The sequence below is a fragment of the Bos indicus genome, chromosome 11, assembly GCF_029378745.1.
Source record: "Bos indicus isolate NIAB-ARS_2022 breed Sahiwal x Tharparkar chromosome 11, NIAB-ARS_B.indTharparkar_mat_pri_1.0, whole genome shotgun sequence".
NCBI lineage: Eukaryota > Metazoa > Chordata > Mammalia > Artiodactyla > Bovidae > Bos > Bos indicus.
In genome coordinates, this window is record NC_091770.1 from 74,782,780 (window position 1) to 74,804,331 (window position 21,552).

A 21,552-nucleotide genomic window follows, 5' to 3' on the forward strand; every position below is an offset into this window, starting at 1 on the left:
AAAAGCTTGGACAAGGTGATAACTGGAATTCTAAATAAACAATGGCTGGGATGAAAACCACTACTTTCAGACAGAATAGTAGGGAACAGATTTACCCTCTTACCTTAATGAATATAGTGAAAGACACTGGATATCAGGCTATGAAAGACAGTCGCCCCGGAGATACAGAAAACAAGGTAAACCCTAAAATAGCTCATTAGTGCCTGGAGAGGATTTCCAGACTGTGGTGCAGAGAGGAGGAAGTGACTGAAGTGAGGAAGGGCATTGGGAGTCTGGGAAGGCTACAGTTCATAGAGCACAGTACCAGAGGGAAGAAAGTCCCACAGAGAAAGAGTTTGGGGGATCTGCAGATGATTAGATCTGTAGAGTGTCCCCCTTGAGACTTCAGGTGAATGCTGAACACTGTATGCTGTGCTGTGCTGCTGTGTTGTGCTTAGTCGCTCAGTTGTGTCTGACTCTTTGCGACCTCATGGACTGTAGCCCCCCAGGTTCATCTGTCCATGGGATTCTCCAGGCAAGAAGACTGTAGTGGGTTGCCATGCCCTCCTCCAGGGAATCTTCCCAACCCAGGGACTGAACCCAGGTCTCCCAGATTGCAGGTGAATTCTTTACCTTCTGAGCCACCTGGGAAGCCCTGACCACTGTAAGCATGTGGGGAAACTACTCAAAGAAACACTGTGCAAAGAAGTACCTGAAAGGATTAGGGAAACAATCCCTAGAGGTCACAAATCCCAGGAGTTATTCCTCTTAACAATCAGCCAGAGTGAAAAACTTTATGGTATGCAAAGCATAGAGTTAAAACTAGCCACACACGAAACACCACTGCAGTTCTACCTAACAAAGCTTGGTGGCAAGACATTAAAAAAAAAAACAGATTGTGTCTGAGTAACTTAACTGCATCCCAGAACAAATCTAAGAGCATTTATTGAAAATAAAAAATATCTAGCACTCAACAACAAAAAATTCACAATGCCTGGTATCCAATTTAAAAAATCACCAAGCATACAAAGAGGCAGAAAAATTTGACTAATAATGAAAAGAAGAATCAATCAAAACTATCCCAGAGGGCTTCCCCGGTGGCCCAGTGGTTGAGAGTCTGTCTTGCAAAGCGGGGGACACAAGTTGATCCCTGGTCTGGAAACATTTCACTGCTGCAGGGCAACTAAGCCCATAGCCCACAACTACTAAAGCCCATAGGCCCTAGAGACCATGCTCTGCAACAAGAGAAGCCACCACAATAAGAAACCCATGCACCACAACTAAAAAGTAGCCTCCACTTGCCGCAACTAGAAAAAGTCCTGGTAGAGCAGCAAGGACTCAGGGAAGCCAAAAATAAATAAGTAAATAAAGCTTTCAAAATAAATAAAATAAAATTTTTAAAAAATAAATAAAAATAAAAACTACCTTAGAAATGACACAGATAATATAATTACTAGACCAAGACATTAAAATAGTTCGTAAGTTCAAAATTGGAAAAGGTTGACTCCAAATTGGAACCAACTGGTTTCAAACTAGGAAAGGAGTACATCAAGCCTATTGTCACCTTATTTAATTTATATGCAGAGAGCATTATGTGAAATGCCCAACTGGATGAAGCACAAGCTGGAATCACGATTTCAGGAAGAAATATCAATAACCTCAGATATGCAGATGACACCACCCTTATGGCAGAAAGTGAAGAAGAATTAAAGAGCCTGTTGATGGAAGTGAAAGAGGAGAGTGGAAAAGGTGGCTTAAAGCTCAACATTCAAAAAATGAAGATCATGGCACCCGGTCCCATCACTTCATGGCAAATAGATGGGGAAACAATGGAAACAGTGACAGACTTTATTTTCCTGGGCTCCAAAATCACTGCAGATGGTGACTGCAGACATGAAATTAAAAGACCCTTGCTCCCTGGAAGAAAAGCTATGACAGACCTAGACAGCATATTAAAAAACAAAGACATTACTTTACTGACAAAGGTCTGTATAGTCAAAGCTATGGTTTTTCCAGTAGTTATCTATGGATGTGAGAGCTGGACTATAAAGAAAGCTGAGCTCCAAGAATTAATGCTTTTCAACTGTGGTGTTGGAGAAGATTCTTAGAGTCCCTTGGACTCTAAGGAGATTAAACCAGTCAAACCTAAAGGAAATCAGTCCTGAATATTCATTGGAAGGACTGATGCTGAAGCTGAAACTCCAATACTTGGCCACCTGATGCAAAGAACTGACTCATTAGAAAAGACCCTGATCCTGGGAAAGATTGAGGGCAGGAGAAGAATGGGACAACAGAGGATGAGATGGTTGGATGGCATTACCGAATTGATGGACATGAGTTTGAGCAAGCTCTGGGAGTTGGTGATAGACAAAGAAGTCTGGAGTGCTGCAGTCCATGGGGTTGTAAAGAGTCAGACACGACTGAGCGACTGAACTGAACTAAGTTTAGGAAACTAGAAGAAACAGCAGACATTTTGAGACAGTGAAGAGTTCTTAAAAGACCTCCTACAAACTTTAAGGATGAAAACTATAATGTCTGAAATGAAAAATACACAGACAAGCTTAACAGCAGACTGCTATTCCAAAAGTAAAGATTAGTAAACAAAATTATAAGAACATAAGCTGTCCAAAATGAAACGCAGGAGGGAAAAGTCTGAAAAAAATTAACAGGTAATCAGAGGGCTATGGGATAGATGAGGTAGCTTTCAAGCAGATGATTAAAAGTATAATTTTATTTTCCAAAAGGAGAGGGGTAGGATAGAAAAATATTTGAAGAGGGAATGGCTGAGAGTTTTCCAAATGTGTTGAGAACTATACACCCACTGATACCAGAGGTTCAGTGAACTCTAAACAATAGAGAAATTGGAAACTTCATATGTTGCTGATGAGAATGTAAAATAGTACAGTCACTGTGGGAAGCAGGCAATTCCTCAAAAAGTTAAACACAGAATTACCGTATGACCTAAGCAATTCCATTCCTAGGTTACACATCCCAAGACAACTGAAAACATATGTTCACACAAAAACTTGTATACAAATGTTCATAGCACCATTATTCATAATAGTCAAAAAGTAGAAAAAAATCTGAATGCCCATCGACTGATGGCATCCATATATTGGAGTATATGAGTTTGAGCAAGGATGGATGCTACAACATGGATGAACCTTGAAAACAGTATGGTAAGTGAAACTAGCCAGACACAAAGGACAACATACTATATGATTCCATTTGTATACAAGGTCCAAAATAGACAAATCTGAGAGAAAGCAGATTAGCAGTTGCCAGAGAACAGGGGAGAAGGGAAAGGACAGTGACTGCTAAAGGGTACGACTTTCCTTTTTGGGGTGATGAAAATGTTCTGTAATTAGATAGTGGTAAGGAAATGGCAACCCACTCCAGTGTTCTTGCCTGGAGAATCCCAGGGGTGGCAGAGCCTCGTGGGCTGCCGTCTATGGGGTTGCACAGAGTTGGACACGACTGAAGCGACTTAGCAGCAGCAGCAGCAAGGGTTATACAATGCTGTGGATATGCTGAAAACTGCTGAGCTGTACACTTCAAGGTAGTGAATTTTATGGTATGTGAATTCTATCTCAATAATAAAAACAGTAAGATATCAATTTAAAAATGCACAAAATATCTGAACAAACACTTCATCAATAAATAAATATATATATATATACATGGCAAGTTAGACATGAAAAGATGCTCAATATTACTTATTAGGGAAATTAAAATTAAAAACACAATGAAATGCCACTCTACATCTTTTTTAGAACGTCTCAAATTAAAGACTACACACATACACACACACAAAGACTGTAACCAAATGCTGGCTAGGATGTAAAACACTGGAACTCCCATACACTGCTGCTGCTGCTAAGTTGCTTCAGTCGTGTCCGACTCTGTGCTAGTGGAAATATAAAATAACTTTGGAAAACAGTTTGGCAGTTTCGTAAAATGTTAAATTTCATTTACCATATGACCTAAGCATTCCACAACTAGATATTTACCCAAGAGTAATGAAAACATATGTCCCTACAAAGATAGGTATGTGAATGTTTCTTACAGCTTTACTTGTAATAGCCAAAAACTGTTAATCCAAATATGCAACAATAGGATGTACAAACTAGGGTATATGGCATTCAATAGTAACAAAAAAGAATGAAGTATTGATACATGAAACAACATGGAATCACAAATTATACTAAGTGAAAGAAGCCACACAAAAATAATACATACCATAAGATTACATTTGTACAAAAAATGTAAATGCAAAATAAACTATAGTGATAGAAAGTGGAAAGGGAGGCACTTAAAAAGGGACACAATGAAGACACTTCGGGAGTATTGAATATGTTTGCTGTCTCGATTGTGGTGATGGTTTCATGAATACATAGCTCAAATTTTACCAAACTGTATGCTTTAAACATATGCAATTCATTATATATCAAGTATACCTTAATAAAGCTGTGAAGAAAAAAAAAATAATCTAAAGAAAAAGCCGACAACATATATAAATTTGTGTGATGTAGCTAAAGTAATGCTTCTGGAGAAACGTTGTAACTTTATTAAAAAGGTATGTAACAAATGACATTATTCCACCTTAAGAAATTGGAAAATAAAGAGCAAAGAAAATAGTTAATAGAAAGAACAGGATAATAAAGAGCAGAATGAAACAGAAAATAGAAAAATAATATATTTAGCACAAGCCACTTTTCAATGCAACTACCCAAGTATAAACTTTAAAATGCCATTACTATGATACCTCCATAAAAGAAAGTGGTTGTGGCTCCAACCATTCTCTTGAGCTCTTGAGCTTGGGAAGCTTGTCAGTTATCGGATCATTCTCATAACTTTTCATTGTGGCCCCAAATAACAGATTCCCTAGAAAAACTAAAAAATTAGCTTCCTTAGTAAAGAGCATTCACATGTATTTTCTCTTTAATTAATATTTGTGACCATAGATGGACATGAAACGGATTCTGAACATTAGACATCATGTTTTTCCTAAAGTGAGAGGGGACATTTGTATTCACAGGCCTTTTAAAAGTTAGCCAGAGAAGATTACTCCAACTGCAGTTCCCTTTTTTTCAGTCTGTCCATAAGCTTCTGCGGATGTCTTCCGAGCCTGCCTCCTTTAAGCAGAGGAGCTCCTTCTGGACGGACCAGCCAGGCTTCCCACAACATTGCCCAATGGAGCCGGTGCAGCAATTCTCAGCCTGGCCTCAAGGAGGCGCGTGTGGAGCTTTCCGAAACGGGAAAGCTGCAGCTTTCTGGCTCCTGAAGCACACACAGGATGGGCCTCTTAGAGAGGGAAGGACAGGCTTTTGAACAAAATTTGCTGGTCTTCAAGCACTCCTCCCCTCCCGCGCCCGCCGGTGCCTGAGAGGCTGTCATAAAGCCTGTGTCCCTGGTAGAACCTACATCACGCACGACCCCGCTCCTTCACCCCTACCGGTGAGCAAGGTGCGAGCGGCCTCCGCAGCGGAAAAGTTGAAAGGCCGCGACTGGTACCTCAGCTCCCTTTAAAATTGGCAGAGCCTTCGGCTCCTCTGGATCACGCTAGAACCAGACCCGACAGCCTACCGTGCCAGAGCGGTCGGCTGAGGCGGGAGAGCCCGCCGCACCTGCGGCCCAATGAGCTCGAGGCCGTCGCCTTGGTAGATGAGAACGTTCTGCGTCCAGTGATTCGATAGGAACCGCCCCCCACTCCACCCCACCCCACGACTCCTCCGACGCGGCGACCCCTGCGTCCCCGAGCCGCGCGCAAGTGCGCTCCCACGACCGCGTCAGGCTGAGAGGGAACCTGGTAAGCAGTAGCGTCCGCGCCCGCGGGTAGATCCTGGTTTGCGGGCGAAGCTAGAGCGCTTCTCGGTGATGGGCAGCTGCCACAGCCAGTAGCTGGGCTAGTCGCCCTCTCGCCCCGCCTTCCCCTGCGTCCGTTGACGGCCGCCTGCGCCTCAAGCCAGGCCTTGGTGGAGCGTTGGGCTCCTTTTCCGAGAGGCTGCTGACTTCAGTGGGTCTGCCCGCGCCGCTCTTCCCTAAGCCCTCAGTGCCTCCTGTGTGTCTCCCCTTCAGACAACCAGACCGGATTTAAACCACCCCCCGCTCTCTCAGTAACTCCGCTCCGGGGAACTGTCGAGGGCCAAATCACCACGATGGGAGTGGCGGACTAGGGACGCCTGCGCTTAGGATCTCTTGGAAGGACGCGTGTTTGTGGAACTCGCCCCCTATGAGCACCGTCCAAGAAGACTTGGAAACTTGTAGGAAAAATGTCGCTCTAGGTTCCATAAGGTGTTTCTGTGTGCTGTGCTTGGTCGCGCAGTCGTGTCCGACTCTTCGCGACCCCGGGGACTGTAGCCCGCCAGGCTCCTCTGTCCACGGGGATTCTCCAGGCAAGAATACGGGAGTGGGTTGCCATACCTTCCACCAGGGGATCTTCCCAACCCAGGGATCGAACCCAGGTCTCCCGCATTGCAGGTGGATTCTTTACGTCTGAGCCACCAGGTGTTTTTAGCCCCTGAGGTATTGATCAGTGTCCATAGTTGGTGCTGATGCTAGTCAGAGGGAAAGGAACGTGAAGACTCAACGACTGCCATATCTCATTTACTCTTGTTTACTTCAGTAGTTCTCCATTTAGTCAGGTTTCTTGTTTTAATCCTAGGTGATTCTGATACAAACCGTTGACATAGAAAAAAATTATGAGCTGTGAATTTCCAAATTCAAAACCCTCTGTGTGAACTGATTTTCTGTGATTCTGTTTTCCTCTTCTTAGTACTGGTGGGCACCGGATGGTGGACCATTTTCACTCTGCATCTTTTCAGTTAAAGCTGTTGATATTAAGGCTGTTCTCAATGTCTTGGGGACATCTTTTAAAAGACTTTTAAAAGCTAGCTAGAGCAGATGATTTCAACTGCAGTTCCCTTTTTTTCAGAACTGAGGGAGCATGAGCCATTTGCAGAACTTACTGTTAGATACACTCCTGGGAACAAAGCATGTGGACAGTGCAGCCCTCATCAAACTCCAGGAGCGGAGCCTATGTGTAGCATCACCAGGATTTAGTGTAAGAAAAAAACAAGTTTGGCGTAAGAGTTTAAGTCTTTTTCTGTAAAAAGGCCATGCTGCTGCTGCTACTGCTAAGTTGCTTCAGTCGTGTCCGACTCTGTGCGACCCCATAGACGGCAGCCCACCAGGCTCCCCCGTCCCTGGGATTCTCCAGGCAAGAACACTGGAGTGGGTTGCCATTCTTTCATCCAATGCATGAAAGTGAAAAGTGAAAGTGAAGTTGCTCAGTAGTGTCCGAATCTTAGCGACCCCATGGACTGCAGCCTACTAGGCTCCTCTGTCCATGGGATTTTCCAGGCAAGAGTACTGGAGTAGGGTGCCATTGCCTTCTCCGAAAAAGGCCATAGATAATACATAAAGGAAAGGGAGTGATAACATTCCAATAAAACTATGAATACTGAAATCTGAATTTTATGTATTTTTACATATTGCAAAATTTTTTTTTCAACTTTTTAAAAATGTAAAAACCATCGTTAGCTCACAGGCCTGTGTAAGAAAACTGGTAGTGGGTCAAATTTGGCCAGTTCCCCATCGCTTGCTGATTTCTAGTCTGTTTAACCTCTGCAGGTAATGCCCAGTGATGTCCGAACACTTGTAAATGGGTTTGCCAAGAACCCTTTGAAAACCAGAAGAGAAGGACTGTATTTCAAGGAGAAGGACTACAAATGTGTCCGGGCAGATGACTATTCTCTTTATGCCAAGAATGTGAGTGTTCAAGATGTGAAGACAACTGGTAAAAACTTTTGAGTTTGACTCCGTTTTCTATGCCTCTCCTGATCCTATCTTTAAAACAGACTAAGCGTGTTACCGCAGTGGCAGTATTTGAGATAGCCAGCAGTCTAGTGCCATGAAGGCTAACAGAGCCTGGTTTTGGGAAACATTCATTCCGGATTTTACCAACTGCATCTTGCCTGAACTATCTCTCTCCACTGTAACTCATCTCTCATACTCAATATTATCCTTCTTTTAAAAAAGTGGTATTACTCTTGTGCTTAAAACAACTGTTGGTTCGCTGTTGCCTATAACAATTAAGGGGATGATAGTCGTATTTCTGGTTGCCCTGTATTATGGCTTAGGCACACTTCACCCACATTATACACTAAGTAACCTCATTTACAGATGAGGAAACTGAGGCTTAAGAAGGTTCAGTAACTCTTCCACAGTCACAGCAGCAAATGGAGGTGCTGGGATTCAAGCCCAGAGTGATCTAATTCCAAAACATATTTCCTTTCCATGACATCTGTTGTTCTCACAGGACAGGGAAATACTACAGTCAATTTGGGAGCTTTCTCAGAATACACATGCTGTTATTACAATAGTCTGAAACTTTTTAAGGAAACAACTAAATTAGTGAAAAAAGTAAGATTGTCCAAAAACAAACGTGAATATGAAAGTCAGGAAATGGTGAAAAGTGTGGCTGGAGGGTAACTGCTAGTCCTGTTGTTAAAACCAAGAGAAGAGCATTGTTTTATTTTTATCCAGGAAAACACTGGTGTGATTGTTGTGAAGACCCATCTGTATCTTCTGGTGGCAACTTACTCTGAAGGCATGTATCCTAGTGTCTGTGTGGAAGCCACAGAGAAGTTGGGTAAGTTTGTTCCCAATGCCTGTCTTTCTTTGCTGTGGTAGTAAAGTCTTCTGACTGCAAGTAATGCAGTCAAACCAGCTGAGTCACAGGAAAAATGGGCTCCAGGGACTGGAATACTGAATCCTTCTTTAGTCTTTCCTCCTAAGAGCATCGGCTTTGTTACATCCCATTGCAAACTGCCTCCTTTCCTCATGGTGTCATGGTCAAGCCTTGCATCCTCTTAATTTCTTATAGAACCCTGATCTGACAAGTCTTAGATCATATTGTTTACCCTTATATCAGTCAGCTGGGGATAGGAGGTGGGAAGGGCAAGGTAAAAAAAATGCAAGAGATGTAGCTGCTGGGGGCCATTCTCTATAAAAGGGCCTTCTACAGAAAAAGAAATCACTGTGAGCCAGGCAGCTGGCTTCTTGGTGTCTAGTGGATTCCCTTTCCATGCCTGTGTTTTCGAATAAAGATCTAATGTAGAACTGGGAAATTACAGCTATGAGAGAAATTATATCTATGAGAGTTTTAATTGTATTTTTTGTTACTTGTATTTTTCTCTATCAAAAATTGTGCATAATTATAGAAATTTTGGGAAATATAATTTTTATTATGGAAGATTCTAAGAACATATAATAGACAATAGACATTGTCTCCCCAAACAGACAATGAACTCCTTGAAGTCAGGGACTGGGTCTTAACTATCCAGTCATCCTTGTATCTCCAAGTACTTAACACAGTGCCTAGTATATGGTAGTCACTCATGAATTTTTATGGAATAAATGAATGAATCATAGTGTTATTATCGTGAATGAATCATGTTGTTATTATTTACTGTTCATCAGTAAATAATATTCAAATAGTAACCATATTCTGTTTTCTTTCAGGAGACTATCTAAGAAGAAAAGGGAATTAAGTCATCAGAGGACTATGAAAGATGGCTTTTATGATTTTAGAAGAAAATTATAGATCCTAAAGAAATAAATGCCTTATTTTGTGGTTTTAAAACACTAGGCAGAAGATACTGAAAAGGAAGAATGAATTAAGGAAGCAATTTTTCTTATTTCAAGAGGCCTTCTTTTTAAATTGGAATTATTTAATCCACTTTATCTTTTTTCTTTAGTGTTGTTCATTGGCATGAATGTGAGGCACTGATAGTTTCACAGAGCATATCTGTTGGAAAACTCCTCTATGAGTCTCTTGTATTCCCACAAATATTGTTGGATATGCCAAGAATGCAAGAATGACTGAACTTATATCTCCAGTCCCTCTCCCCTCTCCAGAGATCAGCAGTTGGGGGACCAGGGACAAAGGCTAAAAATATTTATTATATCACTTCTGGTCTTAATGGCAAAGTTGTACCAGGTAAAAAGATGGATATATCTTGCTATCTTAGCCAGATTAAGTATTAAACATTCAGTTCATCTCAATCATCCCATCTTGTCCAGAATCTTTGCTCACCATTTGGCTTTCCATGTAGCTCTATCTAGAGATTTTGGGGTCAGACCTCATGCCAATGATTTCTCCTTTTAAATTAGAACACTGACATCTGAGTTTTATAACTTATGTGGACTGTGCACCTATTCTCCACATGCTGACAAACTGAGGTTTTGAGCCTGAAAGGCAGGTCTGATCTTGGATCACAGTGATCTCTAAAGTACTGAAGCTATCATGAAGCCTCTTGGCTGCTCACATTTCCCAGACACACACACACTGGACTGCTGAGTGTCAAATGGAAGCCTTTTTCATAGACTTCATCAAGGCGAATGCCTCACTGTCTAGAGTCCTCCTATGTAGCATGCTCTAGGTGCTTCCACAATTCTTACCACAAAGTTCCGGTCAGGCTCAGCTACTCAGACCCACAAAAGGGACCCTTTGATGGCAGCTCCCTGTGGAGGTGCCTAGGGAGCAGGTGATGTTCTGAAACAGGGGTCTCCGAACAAGGAAAATTTTTGTCTTGATAATTCACAAAGACTTGAAATGGTACATACAGGCATGAATGTACTCAAGGGATTCATTTTTTTCCCCAGGTCCCCAACTTCCATATGTACTTTCCTAAAATTTACCTGTTGTGATTGAGCAGTAATGCCAGTTCTCCCAGTATGCAAAAGAAAAGCCTACTCTCATCCAGCCCCAGTCCTACTGTAATACTTGGCTTGGAGTGTAAGAACTGCAAGGTACCAAAAGAAAATTCTCAATTATTTTTAAATGTAATGAGCTCTTCCATCCTGTATTGTAAAAAATACATCATATGTGAAGAAGAGTCCCATGAGAATAAATCAAAAAGTATCATTGAGAAATAGTGAAAATCTTTGTATCATAATTCATCCAGGAGAGAAAGACTTCTCATCTTATCCTCGTTTCTTAAAATACAGAAACAAGACAGTTTTCATAAGGACATGAAATAACATGATTACTTGAAAAATGAGAAACCTTTTCTGATAGAAATATGAGTTGGCTGATTAGTTTAACAATGGTGGCTGGCTTTGCCAATAAGAATGTCACAGATGTTGATAAATGGGTTAAGTTTACAATACCAAGATGTCAATTAAAATATATTTATTTTTTTAATTAGCTTATATTGGAGTATAGTTGATTTACAATGTTCCATTAGTTTCTGCTGTACATAAAAGTAAATCAGTTACACATATACATATAGCCACTCTTTTTTGGATTCTACTCCCAGATCATTACAGAGTATCGAGTAGAGTTCCCTGTGCTATACAGTAGATTCTTATTGGTTTTCTATTTTACACATAGTACTGTGTATATGTCAACCCCAATCTACCAATTCATCCCTCCCCCCCAAATACAAACATATTTAGAAGGATTTGGTCCAAAGAATTGTCTTAGCAAAAAAGTGTATTGGAATTAACACTTTTACTTTCCACATCCTCCTGAATATATCAGTTTAAACAAGGGGCCTCTAAGAAATAGAAGCAGAAATATAATCATTTGATAAATCTTTGCAAAGCTTTGTTGGCAATAATCCCAGAAGCTGAGAACGACACATATGACTGGGTAACTAATCCCTTACAGGTTGAATGGTTTCCAAATCTTTGCTTTCAACAAAATTGAAGGAAGTCTTAATTAAGTTGCCAGCTAATACATCACTGAAAAGAATTTTTGATGATAAATCCTTATATGGTTTTTATCATATAACTCAGAGGTATTCAAATAATTGGCTGACATTCCTATAAAGAAATTTCTTTCCCTTCTAATTTATGCAAATTAGATTTCTCAGCGCTTGTCCATAAAAATGAAAAAGATTAATGCTGAAACCAGTCTCATTCAACCAATAATTAATATTCATCCACAGATGACATAATTATTTGGAAAAATTCAACCCCACCAATGGTCCAATAAAAATTTTATATTCAATAATTATTAATATTTAAAATAATACTTTTACTTTGGCAACGCCACGCAGCCTGTGGGATTTTATTTCCCTGACCAGGTATAGAACCTGGGACCTAAGCAGTGAGAGCAGAGAGTCCTAACCACTGCACTGAAAGGGACTTCCCCTAAAATAATACTCTAAATAACATAAAAGTAATTCAAAATAATGTTTTGATCAGCTGTGAACTAATAATATTGTAATGATAAGTAAATCCAGAAGAAATTTAACACTTTATAGCCCTACAATCACAGAAAAATTTAAACTGTCAGGTTACATATATTTTGTTGCAGACAAGAATGATCAATAAAGCATAAAATATAGCAGGATGTAATTTTTATGCAGAATGAAAATATAAGTATTGGGAAAAAATGGAATTTTAAAACTTCCAACTGTTAAAGAACTTGTTTGGGTACTTTTTAGTGGATGATTATAGTATCAAATTGCTCCAAAATCCAACTGCACTTGATACATTTAAAAGCCTGATATGAGTTTTAAATGTCAGTATTTATGACCAGAAATCATCTTTTGTACTACCTTAAATGTAAGATGAAAGATTTTAGATATCAACTTTAAAATATGGGGAACGCAGCTTTTAAAAATGCTTTTTGTCTATTGATGAAGACCACTGCCTGGAGTAAGAACTGTCTTGGGCCCTGAGTAATACAGATGGGTCCCCAGGAAGATGGCAGAGGCAGGTAACCAAACAGGCAGCCCCACCAAGCTGACTCCAAGCTCTCCCCTTTCCTAGAGCCTTCCTGAGTCTTTGCCCTCCAACCTCAAGGTGGAGTGCCCATGGAGAGAGGGGAGGAAGAGCCCAGACAAAGTCCTGCAGGCACAGAAGTTGGCATGGTATCCAGAGGTGAACTGCCCCAGCTCCTCTAGGCAAGGACCAGTTGTCAGCACTGAGCTGATGGGCTGCCCAAGCTTGGGCTTGGTTACCACAGAAGCTGCTGGTTTACACAGAACCCTTCAGAGGACATCTGGGAGAGATTATGCCCTCACCCCCATTTAACTTTCAGGATAAGCAGCAGCACCTGTACCCTCACATCAGCTGGGTTTCTGGGACACATGCTTCCACCTCATTCCTAACACAGATCTTGCTTGTTCTGCTAAAACATGAACCTGTAGGGAGTCCCTCTAAGGCCAGAGATGTGGACTGTGGAATACTGCCGCAGCAACCAGTCATCTAAAACTTACCACCCAATTCCACAACTTATATTTTGACAAAAAGGGGCTGGAGCAGGGATGTTTTAAGGAAATCAACCTGTTTTTGTGGTTTCCAGTAGAGTTCTCTATTGACCCTTTGGGAGGTTAGTGTCCTCAGAGATGGACAATTACATATTTCATAAGGCCTGTTGCTCTGTGTGGCTTGTGGGATCTTAGTTCCCCTATCAGGGGTGGAATCCATGCCACCAGTGATGGAAGCTTCGAGTCCTAACCACTGGACCTCCAGGGAAGTCCCCTGGGTCTTATTCTTTAATTATCAGGGAGTCAGCAGTATAAGTTCCTGCCCTCCGTGGGACATGGTCTGAGACACTAGAGCCTACCCCCCCAAAAAGTAGCAAGAAATACCCACCACAAAGTTTCCAGAAAAGGCCTCCTTTGGCCTTTTGGACCTTCCCTCTGAATACACTGTTGGGCTTCTTCCGTCCCTTTTCTTGCAATAGTGGTTTTGACACAGATGACGAGGAGGGACAATGGCTGACAGGTGTTTCTGGAAAATAGGCCTTATAAAAAATATGTAACTTGGGTAGCCTTCTTGCAAGAATGCTCAGGAGAGGAATGTAAATAAAGAGAAGGGGAGTTTGTAATTGATGGGACAGATGGTTGCCCCAGGCAGTCTTTCCTTCTACTCTAGAGCCTTGGGCAGGACCATGAGATAGTTTGATTCCTGGCTCTGACATTCATCAGCTATGTGCCCCTTGAAACCAAATTAATCTTTCTGTTGATACATCTCAATTCCTTTTTAGTGAAGTGTCATAAAACTCAAATAAGAGAACACATGTGAAGAGGCAAATTATAAGGCACTGCAAAAAAAAGTTACCTATCTTTTTATACAGGTGCACATACATGTATATTCTTCTAATCCAGTGGCTTGTAACCAGGAGCAGGCGTTTTTTTGCTACCCAGGGGATATCTGACAATGTCAAGACATTTTTTATTGTCACAACTGGAGAAGGGTGCTGTTGATATCTAGTGGGTGAAGACCAGGGGTGCTGCTAAACACCCCACGCTGCACTGGGAAGTCTTTCAAAACAAAAAATTATTTTGTCCAAAATGTCAACTGTGGCAAGGCTGAGAAACCAGGCTAAATTGCCTCACTGGGCAGCATCTTCCAGGGGCCATTTCCTCATCCTCAGGAAAGACAGGAGAAATCACAGAAGTTTAAAGAATCCCAGGACTGCTTTTATCTTCCCTTTCCCCGCAGTGTTCTCTTTTTTCTCAGAAGCACCCTGCTTGCCCACCTTACTCCAGAGACCAAGGGCAGAAAGAGACTGACAGCACAAACCGGCCAAAAGCCTGGCCAGGCTGGGAAATGGACCCGTCGCCTGCCAAGAGTTCCGGTTCTAGTTCTCTTAGAGGGAATGATTCTCAAAGTTGAGTGCTGTAACAGCATTTCATGCTAAACCAAGGGAAAGACTAGATTCCAGAGGCTCCAATTTCACAAAAATCTGATTTGCCGCCACTAGCTTTGCATTTTCAAGGGAGAGAAGGAAGGGGAGGGTTGATTCTGGGCAACCCCACCCCCTGCACTACCCAGAGTGCAGCCTTCCACCTCCTAGGACCCGCCGGGCGCTCAGCACCGCGCCCTGTCACCTGGAGCAGCAGCAACAGCAGCAGAGGGGCCGGGCCTGGAGCACGTAAGGAGCTCACACAGGCTCTAGCGATCCAGACAGGTGGGAGATTCCAACTCAGAGGGAGTGAAAATTGCTTCATGCTCTTCAGTGTTTTCCTGTTCCGCCCGCAGCCAGTCGGTGTGGCCAGCCTCCCTGCACCCCCACCTCAGCTGGAGCCTTCCGCGTGGGGTTGGCCTGGAGGCGGCAGGGGCCTCGCTGGAAGGAGAGCAGGGGCCGACGGCCAGACGGATTGAGGGAGGCCGCCGGCCGGCAGCGGGGCGCTGGAGCCCTGAAAGAACTTTGCTATACCCTGTGTGTCCTCAGAGACCATGATAGCTGTGCACTTTGACAAGCCGGGAGGACCAGAAAATCTTTACTTGAAGGAAGTGGCCAAGCCCAGCCCAGGCGAGGGTGAAGTCCTCCTGAAGGTGGCAGCCAGCGCCCTGAACAGGGCGGACTTACTCCAGGTACCCCGGGGTCTGACAGCAACTGGGACTGAGCAGGGCAACGCCGTCTTTAATAAACATTCACCAGACAGATGAAGGAGACTAGGCACTGCCATTAAACGCTCATCATGACCTGCTTCGTTGGGGTTCTGTAACTAGAACCATTTAGCCTCCCTTGTTTACACAAAATAAAGGGGTATGTGCACAGCAGAGGCCACCCTGTGTCATTCCATTGTCTGTCCGCTCAGGCTTCCAGATGTGTTGGTGGGGTGGGTATTAGACCTCCCTGTATCTCCTTTGAAAGTGAAAAAGTGAAAGCGTCAGCTCAGTCTTGTCTGACTCTTTGCAACCCCATGGACTGTAGCCCACCAGCCTCCTGTGTCCACGGGATTGTTCAAGCAAGAACACTGGAGTAGGTTGCCATTCCCTTCTCCAGGGGATCCTTCTGACCCGGGATTGGACTGAGAGGATAACAGGCAGGAAGGCCAGGGGTCTCCAAATGGAGGAAATAGGCTTCAGGTGTCAGACATTTTTTATCTCTCTCTTAAGTGGCAGGAGGAAACAAGTGTTAGATTTTTTTTCCCTTCTCTATACAAATTTTAAGAGGTTTCTCTTAAAATTCTATGTTGCCATAATGAAACCTGGTTCCACCTGAACTTTTCTCAAACCTTAAGCTAACCAATGCGTTTTTCTTATAGAAATGTTTAAGCTATGTTAATGAACTATGTATTTACCCTAGACTCTGTCTTTCAAGTCAGTTCCGCCTAAGATTCAGAACCTAAGACTCAGAACCAGTCTTGACAAACCTGCATGTTTTACTCATACATTGCTCTCCTAATCTATGTTGATGAAACTATATATTTACTTGGAAACCTGTCTTTCTTCGAGATTTTGGTTTTATGGCCTGGGATGACTCACCTGGTGGCAATGTTATCTCAAAAGGCATGCTGTGGGTGAGGGGCTTGGTGCTGAGTTTTGAGACGTCTCCTTTCTATAATTAACAGCTTGCTAGTAGTTATGTAACATCCGGCTACAGACTAGCAGGGGGGGCACTCTTCTTGCCCCCTTCTGATGTCTGTGTCAGACGTTCTCTATCTCTTCTATACTTTAATAAAACTTTATTACACAAAAGCTCTGAGCGATCAAGCCTCGTCACTGGCCCCGGATTGAATTCCTCTCTTCCGGAGGCCAAGAATCCTGGCGTCTTTTGTGGTTCAGCAACAACCTTTCAGAACCTAGGTCTCTTACATTGCAGGTGGATTCTTTACCGTCTGAGCCACTAGGGAAGCCCCGCCTCAAAGGTTGGCATCCTCACACCAGGAGTCAAACCAGGGCCGCCTGGGTGAAAATCAGGAATCCTAGCTGCTCCTCAGGCAATCCTGTTCACCATTTGTACTCTACAGATAAAGAAACTGAGAGTCAGAGAGGTTTACAATGAGCCCAAAGCCACACACTAGTAACCAGGGGAGCAGGGATTCAGATTGAGGTCTTTGTCTTAAGGATTCTGAGTCTGTATTCTTTCCACTCTGAGGGTTCCAGAGCTGGCAGGGGGCAGTGCTCTTAAGAACTTTCTTCCAACTTCTTCTTGAAGCACTAAACTGGGCCACCTGCATTTTTTGAAGTGATTAAGAAATGTACACCAGAATCACAGGGGCACTTATTCAAAATAAATAAGGCGGGGATCCAGGCATGTATACTTTGAAAAAGCATCTCAAATTGTTCTCATGCACACTCCTAGTTCAGTCCCTCTGGTCTCAGGCCTCTGACAATTGTGAGGCATGAGTACAGAGCCTGGCACTTGATATACGAGATATATCATTAGGAAGCCCATGGTTTAGTTACTAGTCTTGCTATTAACTTGTTTTGTTACCCTGGTTCCCCTGACCAGGTCTCAGTTTCTTCATTTGTAAAACAAGGGGTTTAGATGATACAAGGACTGAAGTGATACCACAAGTTAGACATCCACTGATTATGGGACCTAGTCTCTTATTTGTATGAAACAAATTACCTCCCCTCTCTTTTTTCTCGACTTAAAAAACCTAATTTTACCCTGAATTTTGTTTTAAAGGGGGAGGAGGGGAGCTATGGGAAGGCCAGGGATGCTGACACAGATTTCTGATCATGCTTACTACCTAGCGTGTCCTCTTTCTGCAGAGACAAGGCCAATATGCCCCACCTCCAGGAGCCAGCAACATTTTGGGACTTGAGGCATCTGGACATGTGGCAGAGCTCGGAGCTGGCTGCCAGGGACCCTGGAGGGTCGGGGACCCAGCCATGGTTCTGCTGTCTGGCGGGGGTCAGGCTCAGTATGTCACTGTCCCTGCAGAGCTCCTCATGCCCATCCCAGCAGGGCTGACCATGTGTCAGGCTGCAGCCATCCCAGAGGCCTGGCTCACTGCCTTCCAGCTATTACATCTTGTGGGTAAGGACCAGTGCACCCCATGCTCACTCCATACAGCATAGTTCAATTTATTCATTTATTCATAACTCAGCCACCTCAAAACCCAGCAGTCCTGAAGGGAAGCTTTGATCTGGCCACTGAGCAACAGCCAACCCCAGCACCCCTTACTTAGTATCAGATCCTCATACTATGTAGCAATGGCTTGATATTGAGGCTGAAAATCGTGGTTAGCAGATAGAAAACCTGGTGAGCACTGGATAGAAGGCCTGTGTGCATCTTCACACTGTAAACCCAGTAGTAGTCCCTGCTTCTCAGTCTTGCTAAGCTCTCTGAGAGCCCTAGTGCAGCACAGGGAGCCATTCAACTAACTCTTTAATTCCTCCTTATTCCCACGGAGGCCAGCCAAGAGCTCACGTGAGGGTCTCTGCCTTTGGGGAAATCAGTGTAACTGGGAAGACAACCACAGTGTTTGGAAGGGTGGCCCTGTCTCTAACTACAAACTATAACAGAAGCTTAAGGTGAGAAAGGTTCGTATGGGCGAAGGTCAGAGAAGGCTTTCTGGAATAGAAGGACTTGAAGGGTGGTACAGCTGTGATGGACAGAAGGCATACCAAGGTGGCCTAAGAGCATCAAGGTGAGATTGGCTGCTTCACTCTCAAGCGAAGGATGGGAACTTCCCTGGTGGTCCAGCGGCTATGACTCCACATTCCCAATGCAGGGGACCCAGGTTCAATCTGGTCAGGGAACCAGATGCCACATGCCACAAATAAGAATTTGCATACTGCATCGAAGATCAAAGATCCTGCATGCCACAATGCAGCCAAATGAATAAATAAAAATAATTTTTAAAAAAGACAGCAAGAGATTTCCCATTTGGTGGTTCCAGGGCCAGGTGATCATGGTAGAATAAACCAATGTGGTAAAGGTACAGCAGTTGCAAAGTAAAGAACATGGTTCCTATACTTTCTATCACAGGAAATGTTCAGGCTGGAGACTCTGTGCTAATCCATGCAGGAGCAAGCGGTGTGGGCACAGCTGCCATCCAACTTGCCCGGATGGCTGGGGCTACTCCTCTGGTCACAGCTGGTTCCCAGGAGAAGCTTCAAATAGCAGAAAAGCTCGGAGCAGCTGCTGGATTCAATTACAAAGAAGAGGATTTTTCTGAAGCAACACTGAAATTCACTAAAGGTAAACAAAGCTTCTGCAGTTCAGCAGGAGTTTCAGAGATAATTAAATAAAATTCTCACCAGCCACAGAGTTGCTTCTGGATCTGTTTTCCCTCTGCTAAAAGCACAACACCTGCCCAGGCCAAATTCTAGTACTCTACTGTTTGACCACTGGAGACAGGCAGGCAGTATTTAGGACTAAGGTGATTTTCATGGGCATTCTTGTAAGTGATATGATTCATATGCTTTTTACAAAGGGGATAATCACACAGAGTTGGCCTGCAATTACTCAGGACCTCTTTTTCCCAACTAGGCACTCTGTATTGAATTAAAAGGAGGTAGGGGTAGAAACTAGTTTGGAGCTGGTCATAGTAGGCTTTGGTAGGTAGCTCCCTAAGTGGGTAAGTAGATGTGTATGCCTCTATATTCCAGAGCCAAATCTGTTTATATTTGGCTCATCCCATTCCATTTTTTGACAAGAATCAAAAAGAGTTAAAAAGAAAGCTAGCAAAGCCATGATTCAGAGAGCCCCGTGCAGACACTTCATAACTTATATATGGACTAGCCTGTACTGTAGGCTGGGGTGGATCTCCCCTATTCCCCTGGGTGCCAGTGGGTCTCTACTTATGTGGAGGTCAGGGAAAATACCAGATCATGGTGTTGTCCCATTTCCCTCTTGCTGTGGCAGGGATCATATAATATGAACTATATCACATATATATGATACACTTCAGCTCTCTAAACTCCGTTTACAACCATGGTTCTATAAGCAATGCTCTGGGTTCCAACCTATAGATTTACTGCTTGCACTTGTATATATTTATACCCATATTTCCACAAATATGCCATGTAATCTTCTTTTGCACTAATCTTTCTGATTCTGACTAGCATCACAAATCTGTGTTTCATGTGAAAGGTGCTGGAGTCAACCTCATTCTAGACTGCATAGGCGGCTCCTACTGGGAGAAAAATGTCAACTGCCTGGCTCTTGATGGTCATTGGGTTCTCTATGGTCTGCTGGGAGGAGCTGTCATCAGTGGGCCTCTGTTTTCAAAGCTACTTTTTAAAAGGGGAAGTCTGATCACCAGTCTTCTAAGACCTAGGGACAAAAAGGTGAGTGATGGGTGAATATAAAACATGTGATTTAACTATTATCCAGAAAAGTGTGATTCATTCACATAATCCTGAGAAAGGATCACATATTAAGTTGCAGAGCCTGTAGAAATTTGCCCCCCTGTGGATAAACTGGTAACCCAATTTCAAGAACTAATTAAAATTGGTTGATGAAAGCCTCAACATCTTGGAAAGAGGGTGGCTAATACTTAATATAGTATGTAAACTTCACATAAAATGAACAAAGCCTTGACTATATTAGGAAATAGTTCTAATAGTACCAAGGCTTTTGTTGGCAAAGGCAGAACTGTTCTCAGTGTGCTAAGAAAACCTCTTAGGTAAGTGAGGTTAGTAAGCTTCTACCTTTAACAGTTTATACATTCCTGAAATCGTGTGGCATTCCAGCAGGTGCCAGCTTTGGGAATGTTTCCTCACAGGGTTTCACATCTGCTGGGGGATAACAGGGGTTAAGCATCTCTTTTGAATTGAGCCTATATAAGTCCTCTCTATGGCTGCCTCCTGCTTGAAGTCTTTATTTAAAAAGAGTCCTTCAGCTTTCAGTGACACTAGTATCTTCTCCAGGCTTGATCTTTACCTGGTACACAATCGAGCTTACAAATCTAGAGGCATGCACATACATGCTAGGAGGTGATTATTACATACCCTTGTGTGACTTCAGATGTGTACAAGTTTCAGAGAAAGCAGAAACGCTAAGCAGGGTGGGGAGTGACAAAGAAATGCCTCCGTCCAGACTGATGGTCTTCTTTTCCTTAAGTACAAGCAGATGCTGGTGAAGGCTTTCACAGAGCAAATTCTGCCCCACTTCTCCACAGAGGGCCCTCAACGCTTACTGCCGGTTCTGGACAGAGTCTACCCCGTGGCTGAAATTCAAGAAGCCCATGAGTACATGGAGACTAACAAGAACGTGGGCAAAATCGTCCTGGAGCTGCCCCAGTGAAGAAGTGGGTAGTACAAGACAAGGCTACCTCTCCAGTCTTCCGATAGCAAACCTGGAGAAAATTCTGTACACAGTCAGGCAACTGGGCGCCACTCCAGGCTCGCCTGTAACCCCCTATTTCTCCCGCAGCCTCCTCAAATTATCAGTATAAAGCTGGTCTAAGGAAATAAAGAGTGGACTTGACGAGTGGCGCGTGGACTGCAGTCGCCGGCTGGGAGGCGAGGTGGGAGTCGGGACAGGCATAGTCGCGGAGATTAGAGTAGAGGCCTGGTCGGCTCACGCTCAATTTCGGGGGCCTGCGCTAGCGCCAGGGCTTCTGAGTACCAGATACAGTGTCGGCCACAACACAATCAGCCAGAACCCTGCAGATTCGGCTTCGCGCACTGTCAGAGGCCCGGACGCATGCACACGTCCCCTCGCACGTAGCGCGCGGCCTGCAGCCCGGGATCCCACTCCACTGCCGGTCCTCTCCCGCAACTCACCAGGGTGCAGACCCACCTAGCGAGGCCCGCTTCCGCCCTGCGGAGCTCTCCTCAGGCCTCGCCCCATCCAGACAACTTCCTTGGTTCAGGGTCTCCCCGACCGGAACACTTCTTAAGCCCAAGTCCCGCCCC

The 21,552-nt window shown here is 43.6% G+C and overlaps 3 protein-coding genes across 11 annotated transcripts in view; 2 read left to right on the top strand and 1 right to left on the bottom strand.

Moving 5' to 3' along the window:
- Nucleotides 1-21,525, bottom strand: part of FAM228B (family with sequence similarity 228 member B) — a 45,898-nt gene extending 24,373 nt beyond the window's left edge. For 4 of the 9 annotated variants that reach the window (XM_070799062.1, XM_070799061.1, XM_070799060.1 and 1 more), the window contains exons 1-2: nt 13,594-14,667; nt 4,745-4,872 (exon numbers count right to left, since the gene is read on the bottom strand). In XM_070799062.1, coding sequence (XP_070655163.1) covers nt 4,745-4,872; nt 13,594-13,921 — 456 coding nt within the window. In that variant the 5' untranslated portion in view covers nt 13,922-14,667. The other 5 variants (XM_070799069.1, XM_070799068.1, XM_070799065.1 and 2 more) reach the window with 5 other exon arrangements.
- PFN4 (profilin family member 4) lies at nt 6,926-10,047 on the top strand. The gene is made up of 4 exons (XM_019970626.2): nt 6,926-7,042; nt 7,612-7,749; nt 8,527-8,632; nt 9,505-10,047. The coding sequence occupies exons 1-4, from the start codon at nt 6,926-6,928 to the stop codon at nt 9,531-9,533; spliced, it is 390 nt and encodes a 129-aa protein (XP_019826185.1). The 3' UTR covers nt 9,534-10,047.
- Nucleotides 15,107-21,121, top strand: TP53I3 (tumor protein p53 inducible protein 3). The gene is made up of 5 exons (XM_019970625.2): nt 15,107-15,321; nt 17,455-17,722; nt 18,677-18,889; nt 19,784-19,980; nt 20,756-21,121. Exons 1-5 carry the CDS (start codon nt 15,184-15,186, stop codon nt 20,936-20,938), a joined length of 999 nt encoding a protein of 332 aa, XP_019826184.1. The 5' UTR covers nt 15,107-15,183; the 3' UTR covers nt 20,939-21,121.
- Nucleotides 21,526-21,552: the final 27 nt, after the last annotated feature.

What these genes read in the sequence shown, in the direction of transcription:
- PFN4 (XM_019970626.2), top strand. Translation starts at nt 6,926, where the DNA reads ATGAGCCATTTGCAGAACTTACTGTTAGATACACTCCTGGGAACAAAG. An exon ending in TAGCATCACCAGGATTTAGT is followed by an intron (nt 7,043 to 7,611) that starts GTAAGAAAAAAA and finishes TAACCTCTGCAG; the next exon opens with GTAATGCCCAGTGATGTCCG. An exon ending in ATTCTCTTTATGCCAAGAAT is followed by an intron (nt 7,750 to 8,526) that starts GTGAGTGTTCAA and finishes ATTTTTATCCAG; the next exon opens with GAAAACACTGGTGTGATTGT.
- TP53I3 (XM_019970625.2), top strand. Translation starts at nt 15,184, where the DNA reads ATGATAGCTGTGCACTTTGACAAGCCGGGAGGACCAGAAAATCTTTAC. An exon ending in ACAGGGCGGACTTACTCCAG is followed by an intron (nt 15,322 to 17,454) that starts GTACCCCGGGGT and finishes CTCTTTCTGCAG; the next exon opens with AGACAAGGCCAATATGCCCC. An exon ending in TAAGACCTAGGGACAAAAAG is followed by an intron (nt 19,981 to 20,755) that starts GTGAGTGATGGG and finishes CTTTTCCTTAAG; the next exon opens with TACAAGCAGATGCTGGTGAA.